Source organism: Cnephaeus nilssonii (assembly GCF_951640355.1).
Source record: "Cnephaeus nilssonii genome assembly, chromosome: 10".
Classification (NCBI taxonomy): Eukaryota; Metazoa; Chordata; class Mammalia; order Chiroptera; family Vespertilionidae; genus Cnephaeus; species Cnephaeus nilssonii.
In genome coordinates this window covers 56,291,464-56,312,546 of record NC_137081.1, presented here as the reverse complement: position 1 = coordinate 56,312,546, position 21,083 = coordinate 56,291,464, and the positions used below count along the sequence as shown (strand labels likewise).

Below are 21,083 nucleotides of genomic sequence, written 5' to 3'. Positions count from 1 at the left end.
CAGAAACCAAACTTTTTCATCACTGTTGGAGGTAATTTGGGTACAAACATCTCATTCCAGAGATCCCTAAACATTGCTGCACGTTAGAATTGCATGTGGAGCTGTTAAAATTTGATGCCCATGCCTCCCCCTACACAACTCAAAAATCTGGGGCCTGAACCAGCATCAGTAGACTTGAAAGAGCCCCAGGTGATTCCACTCTGTAGTTTGTGCACCACTGCCTTATTCATAATTAATTTAATTTAATTGCTGGTAATTAAAGAGAAGAATTAACAATTTATCCTGCCTATCCTATACAGATTGTATTTCAGGATAACCAAATAACCCTAGATTTACTAACTCCATAAAGATTTCTAAAATATGACAAAAGAATTTCTCCTGATAAATGTAGAAAGAGCAGTAAACTTTGAAGAAAAAAAAATCACCAATTTGCATCCCCTAATGAAATAATTGATTCAAGCAAAGATTGTCAATGCATGCAAAAACCTCTATATTCTCACACCTAGCTGCACATTAGAATCACCTTGGGAGCTTTTTAAATTTCTAATATTCAGACTACAACTCTGGTTGATGGAATTGGGATATCTGGGCATGGGACTCAGTCAGCGGTGGTTTCTAAGCCCTGACCCAAGGTGATTGCAGTGTGCAGCAAGGGCTGGGAACCATTGTTCTGGGAGAAAGGTGGAGGGTGAACTTAAAAATAGAAGGGTCAGGCTGCCATCACTTGAATTGGCTGTCTTAGCAACTGTAAAAGTGGTGATATGACATGATGTGAAATACACAACATCGCCCATAAACCACAAAAGTTTGACCTGAGAGCTCTAACTTTCTGCTTACAGACGTATTACAGACGTATTAAAGTTAGAGGATGTATAAATGCCACCCTGAGAAACCCATGGCACAAATTCTGAATGTGGAGCATCCTGTGTGAGTCCACTATGGTCCCTTCAGTGAGCCAAGCAAATGTAAAGGGGGGAATCTTTTTAGATTTAAGGGACTTAAGTAGCAGTCACATTCAATACAATCATTGAACCTCATTTCAGGCTGACCTAGTATAAGCGAACTGAAGAAAGACATTTTTGAAACATCAGGAAAATTTGGTCTGAACTTATAATGTAGCATTATGGAATAATTGTAGTTTTGTAAAGTCCTTGTTTTATAGAGTTACATATAGAAGTATTTAGAGTTTAAATGATCTGATGTGAGGGATCTTTTTTAAAATTCTGTAACAGGAAAAGACAAATGAAACAAAAATATGGCATTAATATTATAATCATTAAATCTGGGAAGAGGGTTAATTTTACCTTTCTACTTTTATATTTCTGAATACTTTAATTAAAAAGACTTAAATACAAATATTTTTAACAAAGGGTTCAAAAGTTGGGTGACGTGTTAAAGCCAGCAAACCGTACTCTGAAGTTTAGCCCTAACATAGAATGAGACCTGCTATGAGATATGACATGAGTTTCTCAGCTAATGGATGCTATTTAATTTGTGTTTCTGCATAGCTGGGATTTTGTTAAATGAATCCTTATAGAGCAAAATTCCCTGCCATGTGCTGGCCTCAGCCTTTCTGGTAGACTAGAACTCTACATTTATCACTGTGCCTGTGCATAGGTGGCAACCCTGAGATACAAATACTAGCATTTTGCTTTCACCAACACCTATGTGAATGTTTCTAAGCCATCTATAATAACAAAAGCATAATATGCTAATTAGACCGGACGTCCGAGGGAAGCCTGGGTCCCGGGTGCCAGAAGGAAGCTGGTGCCGGCAGTCAGGGGAAGGAAGGCCTACTCTTGCATGAATTTCGTGCATCAGGCCTCTAGTTTATATATGATACACCAACACATTCCCAAAATGCTTGCTATAAGTGAGTGAGTGCTTTGTAAAAATCAAATATCCAGTTTTAGCTTTTAACATTTTATGTTTAATACAAACATGTCAAATATTTAAAATTTCTCATGTTTTAGTGATATATGAAGAAATATTCTGTTAACTATCTAAAATAAAATCGAAATTATCAAGTCAGAACGCTCTCCTTTTTCCATTACCACCTTCTCAACACAGAGAGCCACACTTCCTCAGTTTAAAATTATTGCTTTGGGGAGTATCAGAAAGGCTACCATCTATTATTCCACATTTTATTCTTATGCTAGAGTTAGTTTCCATTTAGCTTGATCTTAGTAATCTTTATTAAAAAAGATAATTCAGTAGAAAAGTATAGAGAAACCAGTTGCAGACAACCATTCATTTATTTTGATGGTAAATATATATGCAGTTTTTAAAAGGTTTTTATGTAACAGAAGAAATCTATCTTGTGTTTCTATCAAATATTCCCATTTCTATATTTATTAACATTTTTTCTAAAAGGAATGAAATGTGTCTTTGAAAAAATATTTTTGTGTGACTTTTTAGCACTTATTTTCCATAGACTACCAACTTTTACATCATAGCGAATCCCTTATTCTTTTTCCAGCTGTCTCTATAGGAAGCCAGAGCCCCGCGGCCTTTCATGAACCACTTCTTGCACTCAGTGTTGGACACTTTACATGTGTGATGCATTTTTTTTAATCTTTATATTTTTAAATTCCTTGTTTTTTACGTTTTCCTCTTACAGATGTGGAATATAAAATTTTTATGGTTGTGTGATACCGATATTTTAATTAGTACCCAGATAAACATACTTAATATGACTATTTGTGGGAATTATTTTTTTTCCTAAAAATTATTTTTAATTGTTTTGTATCTCTGAATATTTATGACCAGATCTTCATGGTAACATATAAAACTAAAATACTGCTCAGATTTGTCATTGTTAGAAATCAAATCAAACACTTTATACCAGTTTTACATATACAAAGTTTGCTCAGTATGTGAAATTGAATCCAAATAGCTGAGCTTTTTCAGTGGCAGACTAATTGATGTTTAAGGCAAGATTTAAAGTGAACTTCACTATTGGTTTCTATTTTTGTAGGTTTCTCATACAACATTTTCTCCATGAGTGAAATATTTAGAGCCATGACTTCATATTTAAATCATGATATAAACTGGTGTAAACCCAAGAACCTAGATATACTCGAGAACCAGACTAGGAATAGTTTCAGGAAACATGGTCTTCTGCCTGTTCTTGTACATCTTCACTTCCATTAAAACCCAACTTTTCAGGGATATTAGGTGTTTATAGTAGTTTATGTTTGAACCAATAAACTCCAGGTATCTGTAATTTTCTTTTTTAAAAATATGTTTTTATTGATTTTTAGAGAGGAAGGAAGAGAGAGATAGAAACATCAATTGGCTGCCTCCTGCTGGGGATCAAGCCTGCAACTCGGGCATGTGCCCTGACCGGGAATTGAACCAGCAACCTCTTGGTGCAGGGGTCACTGAACACACTGGCCAGGCATATCTGTAATACTCCTAAAGCATCAGTGCACATCCATCTGTATCTTGTATAGACGAAAGAATGTTCTTACGTTTTATGTTTCCATCAGCTTATTTACATTTTCACTCTGAAACAGTATTTTCCAATGATCTCATTTCCTCCAATGATAAGGTTACCTACTGTAGGTTACGTGAGTCTTATACGTCAGAGAAGTTACAGAAGAGGAGTTTTTTTTCAGGTCCATGTTCCACATCCCCTTTCATAATTTGGCAGCAAATTTTATACTTCTTAGCAATGGAAGGCATGGGAATATTTCTGCAGCTCTGTGGAAAGTAGACTCCTTCCTGGACCTATTGTCCTACAGGAAGCAAGAGTTCCATGGCCATACAGGAAGTTCCCCATACGACAAAATGTTTTGCTTGTATGTTTTACAAAGTGCTTTCCCTCTGAGTATGATAGCTAAACTCAATTTAGGCCAGAATTCAAGAAGAGTATCATTTGCCTTAATATTGCATACTGTTACCATCCCAAGAGTCCTGCCATAACTCACACCACACTATCTTTTATGTAAGGGCACATTTATAAACACCAAGCAACTTGGGACAGGTACAAACAATGAGAATCTCAAATAAGGTCACAGTATCTGGACTGTGAAAGACTAGTTACAGGTTTGTATTTACAACAAATCTTACTGATCTCTATCTTCCTTTTGCCATGGTGATTTTACACACAGTACAGACCGCCATCATTTTATGGAGCATGAAAAGTAAGACATAGATTAACAAAACAGAGACATTTTAATAATTTGAAGTTCTTCAGAGAGACCTTGGGCTTTTTACTGAGCATATTTTTATTCAATTTTGGTATATATTTGGGAGGTACATCACAGAAAAGATAAAATAATTTGCTTTGTATTTCATCTCTTACTATGAACTTAATGGAGTAGATAATATACCAATTTTCATATACCTACAGCATTATTGTTCCTTATCCAGTAATATATTTTTAGCTGCAACCTTCTACTTTTTTCTTTTTTGTATAAAATTGGGGCACTCAGATGAAATGTAATAGGCAAGAAGGAACGTGCTTCCAATAATCTTCCAGTCTTAAACAGATGGAGATTATTTCATTCTACCTTGAAGCTTGTTCAAGTTCTGTATTTTTAGATATGCATTTTCTTGGAAGATGCTAATTTGATGTTTGAAAATGCCCCATAGTATATTTCTGGTGTCCCAGAAAACATGTTTGTGATTTTCTTAAAAAGGGAACACATGTTCTTTAGTACACAGATTAAAGAAGTAGCATTCATAGTCTGTTTGTCATTTTTACTCATAAAAATATCTCTTGATTTCATGTTCTGATTGTGCTATATAACAACATGCCAACTATTTAATTATAGTTTACAGCACCAATCTTAAAGTGATTAACCCCATCATATCTGCAGTCTCTCGGATAAATTTGACTAGTGTCTTCTTCCATTCCATACAGCAGATGCTGTTAAAAGACATTCCTTTTAAAGTAAGATTGCACAAATAACGCATCATTAATAATTGTGAACCTTACCATACTACATAGAGCACTTTATTCAGTAATTAGTAAATGGGTCTTCTGTTTATCTGATTGAGGCTGACTGTGTACATACATTTAGATGTGTGTGTAGAATTTGTGAATTATAAGTTTTTAAAGAAGTAGTAAATAATAGTAAAACTATTTTGAAAACAATTTAACTTAGTTTTAATGATGGAGAAGATACGTCAGTATCTTTTTGTCTTTGCGGATACACATTATCATTGGGCTGGCTCCATTATAAAAGTAGAAAAATGACCAAAGACCATTCATGTATAGAATTTGGTGGTTTTATAATTCATATTGAGTAAATCTCTTAAATCAACTTTTTAAAACTTTAACTTTTCCATTTACTCATAAAGGAAAAAACCTATGGCCTGTTCTGTAAGCCCAGCTATTTAAATCTTCCAATTGGATTTAGGGGACATGGGAATCTATTAATTTAATGCCCCTGTTAGCTACCCGTGTCCTTTTCTATATTTTTTCTGAGGCATTTTTATTAGTGTAGAATCGCGAATGTCACAATTTGTGCTTACTCTATGATTATTTTAAATGGCTTCTCTTAAAGAAGTGTTTAAATGAGCACAATTGTTTGTCACGTGGTTTTTGAGAAAATTTCCCATTGTATGAAGAAACACATTTTTAGGGTACCTCTTTCTCTTTCTGTTTTTAAATAACAACTTCCAATAGTTTAAAAATAAAAGGTGGAGGGAGGCATACACAAACTAATGATTTCTGGTTTCCATGGTGATAATTTTTAGATGCTGGCACGCATGCTACCTAGTGTTCCCAAGCCAAAAGCTTTGATGTATTGGTTTCCCAGGTTTTATCTTTTACTAAAGATGAAGCTCAGGACTAACTAAACATTGTTTTCTTTTAAAAATGCAGTATATTTTATTCATGTATGAGAAGTCTTAAAGCCACCACAGTGGTACTTCCCTATCCATACTTAGTTGCTGTTTCATATTTTATTTTCCAGTGTCACACTTCTGGAAGAAACAAAGGTGAACTGCTCATAGCTCTGATTTTAGGCCATCTCTTCTGTAGCTCTTCCCAGGCACTCCAAGTCCCTGCAAAAGTTCTCTAGCCTAACAGACTGTGTATTTTACATAATCCTATATAATAAAACCCTAATATGCAAATAAACTGAACAGCGGAATGACCGGTCACTATGACATGCACTGACCACCAGGGGCCAGACTCTCAATGCAGGAGCTGCCCCTGACCTGGGGCAGCTCATGTGTTGAGCATCTGCCCCCCAAGAGAAAGGCGACTGGTGGTGGTGGCAATCGGGGGCCGGGGCCGGCCGGTCAGCGCCCTGCCGGTCACCTACAGCAGAGGGATGCAACCAGCAGCAGTGATGGGGTGGGGTAGGGCCAGCCAGCGGGCAGTGCCAGGTCGCCAGCCAAGGTGGGTACCAGCGGGGGGGGGGGGGGCGCCCTCCGATCGCCCCACTCCCCACTCACCCCACAGATGGCCCTGATCACTGGCCACGTCTAGGAACCCTACCCTATATATTGGGAACAGTCTCTTAGATTTAAAAATTAAAACCTGGGAAGGCTACTCTAACACTGAAAAAAACAGAATGATGCAGCGATAACATGCATTGACTCTGGCTTGCACATTTTGTGGTCAGCCCTGATTCTGACACTTAAAACTGTGTGACAAAGCCAATTACTTAACTTTTCTCTGCTTCAGTTTTCTCACCCATAAGATGGGGAAAATGGTACTGCTGCCTCAGAATGATCATGTTGTGTACTACTTTTTATAATCAGGGCAAAAAAATGTAGCTGCCCATACAACAGCAAGATGCCTTTCCCCAGTATGAAAAGTATGGTCACTGGTGCATGCAGCGTCCCGGATTGTGAGAGGGATGTCTGACTGCTGGTTTAGGCCTGACATCCCCCAAGGGGTCCTGGATTGCGAGAGGACGCAGGTTGGCCTGAGACACATCCCATCCCGTCTCGTCCCGTCCCCCCCCCTCCCCCATGCATGAATTTTGTGCACTGGGCTTCTAGTCCTTAATAAAACTCTTTCAAGAATTGCTGAGTAAGAATGTTTAGAACTCCGGAATTTCACGCAGAAGTCTTACAAATGAAGCAGTAACTCTATCAGCCTGATAGATACTTACATCATGTTTCAACATGTACCAGGGAAACCATATACACTGTAATTTTTATTGAAATACCATACTTCAGAACTGACACATTCAGAACTGACACAATTCTACCACCTAAAAAGTATACTGTCAAATAATAAATCAAGAGGTAGGTAGTTAAAAACCTATATTAAGAACATCAGCAAATCTTTCCTGAGGCTAGGAAACAAAGCCTTGAGTTGAATTTGACATCAAGTTGAAGGGTTAGAATGTAGTGGGATTTCCCAGTTTCCCCATAAACCTTGTACCTTTAAAACTAGCCTGATCAGCACTGCCTAAAAGTTTTACTTCCCTTCACATAGACATACTTTATTGAGGACAGTAAAATAAAGCCATAGCATGATGCCAGGTATGAATCAGCACTCAGAACTGCTATTCTTGTTAGGAGTTTGTTCAATAAATATTCACTGGGCACTACCGAGTGTTATGCACCTATCCTAGGCACCGAGAAAACAATTAGGAAACAGTATACAAACCAAAGTTCCTGCTCACAATGAGTTTATATTCTAGTGGAGAGGGGTAGAATGGACAAACTGACCTCCTGTGATAAGTGGATACTGCTTAGATCTTACTTCCTTTAGGAATTTTTTCCTAAGCGCCTTTCCCACAGATATTGGCATTCACTCATTCATTCATTCCCTCTCCCTCTCCCTGTTTCTTTCTCTCTCCCTCACACATACACGTGCCCTGTCTTCCCTCATAACTACATTCCTAGGGCCTGGCATATAATAGGCTCTTAATAAGTAAAGGAAGAAAGTCAGAAAGGAAAGAGACATGAAGGCATTGAAGTCCTCACAATTGTGTATGGAGCTCAGTATGTGATACAAGATTTAATTTAAATCTTTGAAGTGAGAGTGAAGCAGTATTTCTGAAAAAAGAATGTTTGTTAGCAACATGAGGATGAAATTTGAGGAAAGAAAGACTTATGAAGATAATCACAACATGGGCAAGTGTATTTTGAAGGTACTGGGGAAAGGCAATATAATCTACATCACATAAATTTATAAAATAAAATAAGACAAATTGGTATAGAGGGAAAGGAGATAAATTGTTCTGTTTTTAAGTTCAAGATGGAAGAGTGGTACAGTTGACAATAAAACAAGATAATGGGAGGACTAGATTTGCCTAGAGGAGACAATATCAAGTTAGATTTGTCTATATTCATTTGGAAAAAGACTAAAAGAATAAAAAAGCAAATGGATAAGAAATTTAAGTTTTCTTTGCAACTCTAAAATAAGATATTAAAGTTTCCATAATTTTGTAACTGAAAACTGTACAGCTTTCCATTGATTTTAGATGATATGAAATATGATATGAAAAGCTAGCCTTGTCTTCAGAGGTTTTATTGCCAAGCAATAATATGAATACCATGTGAGTTTAAGTTCAGAAGTTTCCATTATGGAAGGTCTTTTCAAGTTCTTAGCCACCACTATCACGCAGTCTGTGAATCCTCTTGGAGGAAGTCACGGGAGAGGTGAGTTTTCCAAGGGAGAACATTTATTTAATATAGTGTATAAATTAATTTTAGGCTGGTAATCAAAATGAACATGACATTTAGCAAAATATATTAATAAAGTGAGTATATGAAACTTACAGAAAATAGGCAAATGATTGTACAGTTTAAGGTAGAAATAGTCTTGTATTAATGTAAAGGTTATAATACGTTACTGATAAATAACTGAACCTTTGTAGCAAGTTTTTATGTAAGATTGTCCTTAGATTTAGCTAATTAAACTTGTCTTCTTACAGATGTGCCAAATCCTGGTGTAAACAAGCCTAGAGCTTCTGACACTGTCCATCCCAACAACTATCTCATCAGGACAGAGCCAGAGCCAGGCGCCCTCTATTCACCAGAACAGACATCTCTCCATGAAAGTGAGGGTCTGTTGTGTTACCTTTTCACTATTAGATTTTCTTTTAATATCTTATTTCTGAACACAAACCTCAGAAGTGTAAAATAAAGGTATTTCCTGCTGGTTTCATTCCTACAGGATCATTGGGTAACTCAAGAAGTTCAACGCAGATGAATTCTTATTCTGACAGTGGATACCAGGAAACAGGAAGTTTCCACAACAGCCAGAACTTGAGTAAGGCAGACAATAGACCATCGCACTCATTCATAGCATCCACTAATAACCATTTGGTGAGGCATTCAAGAGCTGAAGGACAAACTCTGGTTCAGGTAAACCAAACACATCAAGATCTTTGTAAAGAAATACCCTCCTAATTGGAATATCTGTTACGAGTATTTTTAAAAAGTAAAACCAATATGTTCAATTTTGAATTTATAGAAAGGATAAAATAGTGAATACATTTTACATTTTGCAAGTCTATGGTGTTAAGGAATTTTTAGGCATGAGACCTAAAAATATATTAATTGTTTAAATGAGCTCCTGTTAATGGATTCTGATAAATTCCAGACACAGAAGAGTAATTAGTTTAAAAGAAGCAAGTTTTGCATGAGGGGAGTGAGAGAGAACTGTGTGGAAAAGACTAGAACTAAAGTATGCTCCAGAGTACTAGAGGGCCGAGCAGTAGTTCCACACCTGCATGAAATGGGAGTGACCCATTCCAACCAAAGGTTTTTGCCTTCATCATTGAAATTACTCCCTGAGAACACATTTCTTTTCTTTGCTAGCATATAAATATTTCTGCCTACAGAAGCATAACCGTTCTGTTAAGTGAGGGTTTTCTAACTTGATAATCAAAAAAATAATAATATTGCTTATCTATACTAATAAAAGGGTAATATGCTAATTAGACTGGACATCTTCTGGACAAAGCCATGGTGGCAGGGGCCGAGGCAGAGGCGGTTAGGGGTCGATCAGGCCGGCAGGGGAGGGCAGTTAGGGGCGATCAGGCCAGCAGGAGAGGGCGATTAGGGGCGATCAGGTCGGCAGGCAGAGGTGGTTAGGGGTGATCAGGCAGGCAGGCAGGCGAGCGGTTAGGAGCCAGCGGTCCGAGATTACGAGAGGGATGTCCCTCAAGGGGTCCTGAATTTGAGAGGGTGCAGGCCAGGATGAGGGACCTCCCCCCCCTCCCATGCACGAATTTCGTGCACTGGGGCTCTAGTCTATATATATATATAAAAGCCTAAGCGACTGTTATGACTGGCCGACCAAACCACCAGTCACCGTGATGCGCACTGACCACCTGGGGGCAGACGCTCATGCAGAAGCTTCTCCCTGGTAGTCAGTGTGCTCCCACAGTCAACCTCCTGCGGCCGGCCAACCTCCCGCAGTCCTTCCCCTGGACTGGGCAAGATGGCCCTGATCAGCCCTGATTGCTGGCCAGGCCAAGGGATCCCCACCTGTGTACGAATTTGTGCACAGGGCCTCTAGTATGTTTATAAAACTTCTTAAGTCCTGACTTGTTGTCTCTTTATTCACTTCAGTCCACCAGAATTAATAGAAGCAGTAGAAGTTCTGAGTGTCAGTAATCAGTGAGGATAACTGTCTGTCCAAGTACCTTAGTGATTTCTCTGATTCTGAAACATGGTAAGATGATCAAACAAGTTAGACAAACACTAATCTTCCCCTAATGCAGTACAGGAAGCCCTGAAAGTACCACAGAAGTCAGCCAGCGTTCCCAGTGCCAGAGGAGAAATAATAGGACTTGGGCTCGACAATCTAGGGGAAATTTTTAAGAAATGAGAAACATTTCTATATTAAAACAAATACAAATAGAGTGCCTCAAATTTTAAGCTAAAACAAAAAATCTTGTATTGCCTGAAGCAATCTACTTCAAGCTGCACCCCCAGTCCTCAGATTATACATTTACTCCTTTGCTGTTAGGAATGCTTTGATGGAAAAGTTTGAGAAACTTTGGACTAAATGCTCCCAGGCATTCATGTCTGAGGTGAATTTCTGTCAGCAGGTCTGAAGTCACACTTTTTAATAATAATCTTAACTACAGAAATTATCTATTTTTTTCCCCTCTAAAAGTGGTCATGTTACCTCATTTTTATTTTAATTATAAGTTTATTTTGTCTCTAGAGCTGAAGAATTAAGTTGCAAGGGGGGTGAGAGGTGTCTCTAAAACTTAATTTACATATAGTCTGGACCACACATTTTTTAGCTATCTGGTCCAAGTATCATCCCATTTTGGTAGTAAAAAGTTCATATGTGGGATCTTCTTATTTTTAGCACTATTAAACCCAAAGCACAGATTTTAATTTTCCAACTATCTACTAATTTTTAACCCCCCTCTTTCTTGCCTGTTGCTTATTAACAATTCTCTTTCCTCCTCATATCCTCGACTTCCCTGAATTGAGCTTGAGCATGATGTCTCAGAGCAGGTGTTTCAGCCAGCCTAGTAGCTGTGACACCTGGAGACTTAGCATGCTTTCCCTTAGGACATCTAGGAGTGTACAAAGTCCTTGTCTTATCCCTGCCATTATTGCCCAACTAAAAGTGACGAGGTAATGGCAATCACTAAGGAGATACAGAGCAAGTGCCGGGTCCTGGGCTTGTAACCAGTGTCCTCGTGTCTGTTTCCCCTGCCTGTTCCCCTCAGGCCCATTCTCCAGTCCACCCCATAGTCTTCATTGTTGTACCGCTTTGAGAAAGGGATCTGAGACCCAGTGTTGGCGGGAGTCTACGGATTCACAGAACCACCAGCCTTGGCAGAAATGTTTTTCATTTCTGATTCTGGTCTTTTCCAGCTGGCTAGGCCAGGAACCCAGCAGGGACTTTGGCTTTCCTCCTGTGGGAACAGCTTTTTTAGGGGTACCTTTGTACCTCTTTAAAGCCACCCCCTAAAGATAAGAGCTAATAGATTAAAGGAGGTAAAAGAATTGGCTGGAATTGCTAGAGGCTACACTAGAGCTAAAATTAGAGACAAATTTGGCTGCAGCACCTGTGCAAACAGGCTGTCCCTGGAGAGTTAATTCACGGGAGAGGGTGGACCCCAGGCGCTGTCCAAACATTCATTTATTCAGCATTGAGAGAGCACATTCCTTTTGTTAATGGGGCCAATCCATAAAGACTAAACAGTTATAGATGTTCCTCTAGCTACATTACATGAATTAATTCAAATTTTTTGTTGTTGTACAGAAATACATTATATTGGCCAAAATTTGACTCTCGGGGAACAAAATAAGTACATTGCTCCAGTGACACGTCATACTTGCAACACAGTGTGTTATGTGTTGTGAAAATGCATAGGCAAGAGGCAAAAATGTAAATACAGAAGAAAAGGGGATAGTAAATGTCTTTAGGTCTCTCTTTACTGGTTGAATTTAGTATTCTGAAGGGGAAAGTTAGAGATTATGCCACCAAAAAAAGGTAGAGTAAGAAAAACTCAATAAGGAAATATTAAGATCCAGCTCTAAAGCATAAAAAGGAAAAGAAACTTAGATGCCTAAAATAATCATGTTATAGTGAGCTGTATGCATTTGTTTCTGTGATGACAATGGACACAAAACCCTGGATAAACCCATTCTCTTTTTTCCCCTTTTATCAGCCATCAGTAGCCAATCGGGCCATGAGAAGAGTTAGTTCAGTTCCATCTAGAGCACAGTCTCCTTCTTATGTTATCAGCACAGGCGTGTCTCCTTCAAGGGGGTCACTGAGAACTTCTCTGGGTAGTGGATTTGGCTCTCCATCAGTGACCGACTCCCGACCACTGAACCCCAGTGCATATTCCTCCACCACATTACCTGCTCAGCGGGCAGCATCTCCGTACTCTGCACAGAGACCCGCCTCCCCAGCAGCTGTGCGGAGGATTGGGTCAGTCACCTCCCGGCAGACTTCCAATCCTAACGGACCAACCCCTCAGTACCAAACCACCGTCAGAGTTGGGTCCCCACTGACCCTGACGGATGCACAGACTCGAGTAGCTTCCCCGTCCCAAGGCCAGGTGGGGTCGTCGTCCCCCAAACGCTCAGGGATGACCGCCGTACCACAACATCTGGGACCTTCACTGCAAAGGACTGTTCACGACATGGAGCAATATGGACAGCAGCAGTATGACATTTATGAGAGGATGGTTCCACCCCGGCCAGACAGCCTGACAGGTGAGTACAGGTGACAGCACTCGATAAAGTCCCGTGAGAACATGTGTAACTTCCACTAAAATAGAGCGTGATAACATGGAAAGCTTGTGTGCTCTTCTCTAAATGTATACTGCGGACTTCAGGCTGACCGATCTTTCGGCCTCTGTAGTTCACATCACCTGACCTCTTCTGCAATGAATAAACTTTTTTCTTTCACAGTATTAGGATATAAAGGTAATTTTGCATTTTAGAAGAATGGTTGGAATTCTACGCTATTTGTTAGTTTATTTGTTTAATGAAAGGTTTTTGTATCACCTAGGCCTACCCATATCCAAACCCAAGTTATGTTCAAAGGTAGTATCAAAATATCTGTTTAAATATTAATATTTTGAAAAAGTGCTTTCATAGTATAGGCTAGAATATGGATTTTTCTCACCAACTGCTTTGATTTTAGCATCCCAATGGGAAAAACACAAAGTTATTATGAATTGGCTTCAAATGCCACTTAGATTAAATCAGAAAGACAGCAGCCAGCTTCCTGATGTTACAGCCATTTCCTTCATGGAGGGCTTCCCACACAATATGTCGGCATGGTTCTTTGTAAAATGAAATTTATCTTCAGCTAGTATTTTACATTACATTTTTTAAATAACATATACACAATGGTAAAAAATATTAAAACTACAAAAAAAAATTAAGTGAGAAGGGCAAGTCCCAAGCTCTTCTTTGTCCCTATGCAGGCCCACTCACCACTTTATGTACCTTCCAGAATGTTTGCTTGTATATATAAGTATATACATTACATACAAATGTGCATATATTGTGTTTTTATACTGATGGGATTCTATAATATGTATCTTCTTTTTAAAATATATTTTTATTGATTTCAGAGAGGAAGGGAGAGGTGGGGAGAGAGAGAGAGAGAAACATCAATGATGAGAGAGAATCATTGATTGGCTGCCTCCTGCACGCCCCCTACTGCGGATCGAGCCCGCAACCTGGGCATGTGCCCTTGATTGGAATCGAACCCGGGACCCTTCAGTCCACAGGCCAGCACTCTATCCACTGAGCCTAACCGACTAGGGCTCTTCTTTTTTAATATGTCTGAGAGCTTACTTCATTCTCTCAGTAGATGCCTAGGACCTCATTTTTATAGATGCATTATAATTTAATCACTTCCATATTAATAGACATTTAGGTTTTTCATTTGGGGCTATTGGAGACAACAATGCTCAATACGCATATTGTTATTCCTGCATATTTACACATAGATGCTAAGATAGCTGTGGGATCCACTTCATGGCACAGAATTGCTGGATTGACTACATACTTGTTCTTACTGATATATTGTCAGATTACACTCCAGGAAGGTGGCACAGATTTAAATGTCCATCACTAGTCTGAGTGTGCCTGTTTCCGCTGTACCTTTGCTAGCACGGAATGTTTCATTTTTGCCAATGTAGTAGGCAAAACTGTACTTTATTGTTGTAAATGGCCTTACTGAGTTATGCCAAAGGAGGAAGATTTCATGTTTATCAGCCATCTTATTTCTTTTGTAAACCATAAGTTCAGGTCTTTTGCCTATTTTTATAAGGTGTAAAGCTTTTTATACTTGAAATAAATTAGTCCCTTATAAATTCTTCTTAAGTATTTCCCTATTTTCTAATCTGTCTTTTGACTTTTGTTTTTAGTATTTTTTATTTACAGAAGTTTCTTTTTATCCTTACCCAAGGATGTGTTTTTATTGATTTTAGAGAGAGAGGAAGTGGGAGAGAGAGAGAGAAACATTGATAGGTTGCCTCCTGTATACACCCCAACCTGGGATCGAACCCACAATCTACTGTGCCGGGCTTGTCTCTGCCCGAGTGTGAGTGAGTGTTTGTGGCTCTACTGAGCAACCTGGCCAGGGCTTTATAGAATTTTTAATATTTTTGTGTAGTAAAATTAATATGTTTTCCTTATGGCCTCTAGGAAAGGTAAATCCTTTTTGAGATTTTCTAATTGAATAATTTTTCATGAAGAATTAATATTGAACTTGATTTTGAGCTCGAATAAATTCCTAGTGGAAAAACCACCGCTCTTCACTCAGCCATCAGAGAGGTATACCTGGCTTAGATATTTCTTGGCATGCCTCTGAAAAGTACACAGCAACGTGAGGTAGGAATCATTTATGAAATCCTATCTCCCAAGGTAACCTTAAAAGATACATAGTTCTGAAGATTTCTGTCTTCCTCCCTGTTTATGTCTAGAATGACTGTGCAGTAATCTGTGAAGAGCGAAGTGGAAACCCAGAAAAGAAGCGAGCACATAAACACTGTCACCCTGTTAACCCTGTAGTTTACAGATGAAATTAGACTTTATGTTTCAGTCGGGGGAAATTATACCTAGCCTAGCACAGAGGTTTTCCTAGAATGCTACCATCTTCAGAAGAAGCAAAGGGTTTCCTTGAAAATGTTTCCCATCATCTATCTGCCCACTTACTCTGAATGTGGATTCTATTTTGTGAATTCCCTTTTTTATTCTTACTTCAGAGAATGATGCCATTGTATTTGCTATGGTTCTTGATTTCAAAGAAGTAATAATTTGCTAATTAATAAGCCTGAAGCAATATTTTATAATGGACTCAGACACTAGGATATTTGCTGATCATAACTTAAATGATGATGTAATGTGTGTATAAGTTAATTCCTACAACAGAAAAATATGTCTGTCCTGAAATATGTCAATGTAATCATCGCATGCTAAGAAAAGTTGAAAGAATAATACAAAGAATCCATATTTGGGAGATAAATATGTGTTTATTTCCAATGTCTTAAATATAACAGTTTTAAATCACAGGTAATACATCATTGTAACAGGTAAAGTAATATGTATTTGTGGAATTGCAAATAGAAACTATTGAAAAGAAAAGTATTGTTGTGGAAGATCAGTATTTTCTGATACTTGGATGGGGAGATAAAAATTACTCTGGAAATACTTCTGGAAAAATTATTTCTAATTAACAATTATAGAACACTAGAAGCCCGGTGCACGAAATTCGTGCATGGCAGGGGGGTTGTCCCTCAGCCCAGCCTGTACCCTCTCCAATCTGGGACTCCTGGAGGGATGTCCGACTGCCCGTTTAGGCCCGATCCTGGTGGGATCGGGCCTAAACGGGCAGTCGGACATCCCTCTCACAATCCAGGACTGCTGGCTCCCAACTGCTTGCCTGCCTGCCTTCCTGATTGCCCCTAACCGCTTCTGCCTGCCAGCCTGATGACCCCCTAACCACTCCGCTGCCAGCCTGGTTGATGCTTAACTGCTCCCCTGCCAGCCTGTTTGCCCCCAACTTCCCTCCTCTGCCAGCCTGGTCACCCCTAACTGCTCTCTCCTGCAGGGTTGATCACCTCCAACTGCCCTCCTCTGCCGGCCTGGTCACCCCTAACTGCCCTCTCCTGTAGGGTTGATCACCTCCAACTGCCCTCCCTTGCAAGCCTGGTCCCTCTCAACTGCCCTCCCTTTCAGGCCGGGTGCCTCCCAACTGCCCTCCCCTGCTGGCCATCTTGTGGTAGCCATCTTGTGTCTACATGGGGGCAGGATCTTTGACCACATGGGGGCAGCTATATTGTGTGTTGCAGTGATGGTCAATCTGCATATTACTCTTTTATTAGATAAGATAGAGGCCTGGTGCATGGGTGGGGGCCAGCTGGTTTGCCCTGAAGGGTGTCCCGGATCAGGGTGGGGTTCCCTTGGGGCGTGGGGCGGCCTGAGCAAGGGGCCTGTGGTGGTTTGCAGGCCAGCCACGCACCCCAGTGACCCAAGAGAAGGCCCTGGTATCTGGAACTTATTTTCCTTCTACAATTGAAACTTTGTAGCCTGGAGCGGAGCCAAGCCTGCTGCTCCCTCCGGGGCGGGGCGGCAGCCATTTCTGTGGCAGTTAATTCACCTTCTACAATTGAAACTTTGTAGCCTTAAGCGGGTGAGCCCGGCCAGGGTGTGCAGAAAGCTTTGCTTCCCCTGTTGCCGCCGGCAACCCTGGCCTGCTCTCTCAAGCTCCATTCTGCCGCCATTTATTTGAATTTGTTTACCTTCTATAATTGAAACTTTGTAGCTTGAGTGGAGGCTTAGGCCTGCAATGGCTATGGAAAGCTTGGCTTCCTCTGTTACCTGGGAAACCTTGCTCTCTGTGGCTGTAGCCATCTTGGTTTGGGTTAATTTGCATACTCGCCCTGATTGGCTGGTGGGCGTGGTGTGGCTGGTGGGCGTGGCTTATGTAGCGGAGTGATGGTTAATTTGCATACTACCGTTTTATTAGAGAGGATAATTAGTTGTCTTTCATTTTAAAAGGTAGTGAATTATAGTGGGTTCCTAAACATAGTTATTTAACTTAATCTGTAGAGGCCATATAATTTTCTATTTTTAACATGTTAATCTATAGGACCCTGTGTTTTACTTTTTCTCATGAATGATCAGATAAACAAAATAGTTACAATTACTGTTATGTTACTCACGAAGATTTATAATATCAAGAAAGTACTATGTCTCACTATAATTCTGTCTTTTATTTCACATTATAGTCTGTCACATGGTAGTTTCATTTCACTAGTAGTCCTGTAAGTGAATATTCACTGGATACTTTTAATTGTTCTAAGTCAGCTCATTTTGTTACCTTTCCCATGAAATTATAGTAAATATTTACAGTATTTTCATGTTTTATGGATTCCAGCAGAGCATGCAGCCAGATCCTCCCACCATCTATAATAATCTATAATAATAAAAGCATAATATGCTATTTAGACCAGACATCCTTCCTTCCGGACAAATGGGCGGGGCTGCGGCAGAGTCCCCAGGCCGCGGGGCTGGCGGTGGTGGCCGGCGAGGGCCCAGGCCAAGGCCCTTGTACGAATTACATGCATCGGGCCTCTAGTGAGAATATAATGTTCTAATACTGGCACAGAATGCTTTGTTCTTATCTCAAAGCACCATGGATGGTGGGGCCACCACCAGCGCCAGGCTTGCCTCTACCCAAGTGTGAGTGATGTTCTGAGTCTCGGTGAGTCAAGAGTGTTTGTGGCTCTCCTGAGTGTTAACATTGCACCTCGTATTGATAAGATTACCAAGGACTAGCTATATTGACCTGCCTGCTTTGTGTCACCATTAACAAAAAACAGAGCCTGCCCTTTTGTTCAAAACACTCACGAGCTCCATAAAGAAATGGAGCTTGTACTCTGCTGAAAGAATGAGCAATCTGCCAGTAATAAAAAGCTGAGATCCTCAAGTGAGAACTTTCAAGTAACAATCCTAATACCATCTCTAGAATTACATCGGCTTCTGTGGAGCCCTGGAGGGCTAACCTTGCTCTTGCTCTTTCATTTTGTGTTTGCAGAGGGCTCTGTGGAGTTCAGGGTTTCTCACACCACTTCTCATTGACCGTTGAGGGATAGCGTGTCCAGTGCTGAGTGTGCGGTGATAGACCACTGACCTGGGTTCCTCGCAGCCCTACCGGAAAGTACCTCTGGTGGAGATAAATCATATTTCCTTTGGGGCTCTCATTTTCCTTGGTTTTGAAATGAGAAGGTTTGGCTGAATAACCCCCAATTACAGGATTGTTTAAACCTTTGATCTTCTTTTAGCAAGTGAGGAGCCCATAGTTAAAACCCAGATTGATGCATTTGGTTTCTTCCCATGTCACTTTGCTATCCAGGGTAGGTAATAATCATTCATTTTAGAAGTTTTTTGTATTAACTTTCTTGCTACTCCTCGGTAAGCAACGTATAATTACCACTCACACTCAAGCCCATTTGCTTTTATTTGTGCTATGGTTAACTGAGATGTTAACAGGATGGGAATGGTGCTGTCTTTTTACAATTAGTTACTGTGTTAATTATTTGCAACCTTTTTAAAAGCAAATATATGACTGTCTTCAGATATATTTGTGCTTTCCCTTGCTCATATTTGGATATAACTGTAGTTGGTATTCTTAGCAAGTGGCAGATTTTACTTACAAACTTCTGAGCAGGATAGTATAGAATATACTAATACACTTTTATTCAGAAAATAAAATGTTTGGGTTTGAAATCTACTTTTTTACCGTGAGTCCCATGCGTAAACATTAGTTATTAGCAATTTAAATGAAAGAATATTTCAAATGATTTAATATTCATGCACTAACTTTGTACTTTTTCTTTACACTGGAAAGACAGTAAACAAGAATCTGGTATGTGGGTTTTTATGAAAACAACTGTTGATTTTTTTAAGAAAATAAAAAATGCAGTGATAATAAATAATAAAGTAATACTTCACAATACTTAATAAGTGTTACTAATTCACTGGTAATATTCCAAATATTGTAAGGTAAAATTCTGTTTTCCTATAAAAATCATGAGTGAATTACTTGAGAGACATATTTCAAAACAGTTCTTAACCATCAGCCTTCACTAAGCATTACTAGGTAGGTGTTGTCTTAGGAGTTGGGGTTTAAGGAGGCGTGGGACATGGTGGGCCCTGCCCCCAAGGAGCTGATTGCCCACTTAGTAAGACAGGGTAATTCTGAGGGCAGGAAAAGAGACAGACCACCGTTGGTATGTTTTTAACAATGGAAACTGTATAGTGATAGAAGAGGACATTCTCTTTTTGGTCATCATGATAAGATAGCTTACAATTGGGAGAATAAATTTCAGACTATCAAACAAATTAGTAATTCCTTATTATTTTTTCTTAAAAAATTTACTTTTATCTTGCTACTAAGAGAGAATTTTATTCTAAAAATTTATGAGATGTCCTTTTCATACCTGGAATCCTTCCTTTGTAAAACTCACTAGGTTTGGTGTTTTGACTTAACATTTGGTCCTTTTGCCTAGGAGTTTAACATTTGGTACTATTGGCTAGGAGTTTCATTAGGGCTTTTAACCTCACCACAATTTTCTTGCTTTCTTAACAATGTCATTTTCCTGCCTCTAGGCTTACGGAGTTCCTATGCTAGTCAGCACAGCCAGCTTGGACAAGACCTTCGCTCAGCCGTGTCTCCCGAATTGCACATCACTCCTATATATGAGGGCAGGACCTACTACAGCCCAGTGTACCGCAGTCCAAACCACGGAACTGTGGAGCTCCAAGGATCACAGACAGCATTGTACCGCACAGGCTCAGGTGGGCATCAGCTGAAATCACACCAATCTGGTTGTCAAGAAAGTGGCTGTGGTAGCAGATCAATAAACAGTAAAACAAAAGATCATTTTTTAACCTATTTTAGGTGATATCTTTTTACCTTAGTTCAGTCTAATCAGTGAGTAGAGTGATTATGCTGTGAATTCACAAATAAGTTTATGGAGCTGTAAATGTGACTGTCCTTGGATTAGAACTATAGCAGATATAGAAAAGAAGGCCTTTATTGGGATATTTTTTTGTTGCCTGGAATGTGTATTTGGAGGAAATCCCTGTATGAGTTACTTCGCTATCTCTGACTAGCATGTATATAGTCTCGAGTGATCTTGGTGTTATTCTTTTTAATATAATGGATTCCCTCCGAATGCTTAAAAGTGGAATGTGAAAAACATATTCTTTATGGTGGACTCAATTGGGGACAGAATGCAGTAAAGACATTTTTCAAAATAGGGAGCTAGTGCATCACACCCTTGCACCCCACCCTCACATCTCTGCCACACCAGCCTGTAGTGGCTGGTGGAGCAGAAGCTGCAGCCCATGGCCATGTAAGCTGCAGATTGTGCTGCCAGTTTGGCTCAAGGAATCTCCTGTGGCCCCTTCTTTAAAAAAAAAAAAAAGGCAGTTCAAGTTTATTAACATGCTCACAAATGAACTCCAGGTAGCTATGATAACTCCCTAAAGGCACAACCCCAGGAGACATACCTCCCAGAACAAAGGAGGGTGAAGGCTGTGTTTGAATTGGTTTTTTGTCAAAACATAATTTGGTCCATTGCAGGATTTTTCTTCTAGTAGAATGTACCAATTTTTAATAATGTTAGTACAGAAATGTTTCACTTTAT

At 39.6% G+C, this 21,083-nt stretch overlaps 1 protein-coding gene across 12 annotated transcripts in view; it reads left to right on the top strand.

Moving 5' to 3' along the window:
- PKP4 (plakophilin 4) overlaps positions 1 to 21,083 on the top strand; it is a 237,556-nt gene that overhangs the window by 166,164 nt on the left and 50,309 nt on the right. For 9 of the 12 annotated variants that reach the window (XM_079782896.1, XM_079782901.1, XM_079782899.1 and 6 more), the window contains 4 exons: positions 8,856 to 8,987; positions 9,098 to 9,288; positions 12,570 to 13,122; positions 20,041 to 20,229. In XM_079782896.1, the coding sequence (XP_079639022.1) occupies positions 8,856 to 8,987; positions 9,098 to 9,288; positions 12,570 to 13,122; positions 20,041 to 20,229 (1,065 nt within the window). The remainder of the gene's footprint in view (positions 1 to 8,855; positions 8,988 to 9,097; positions 9,289 to 12,569; positions 13,123 to 20,040; positions 20,230 to 21,083) is intronic. The other 3 variants (XM_079782903.1, XM_079782902.1, XM_079782906.1) reach the window with 1 other exon arrangement.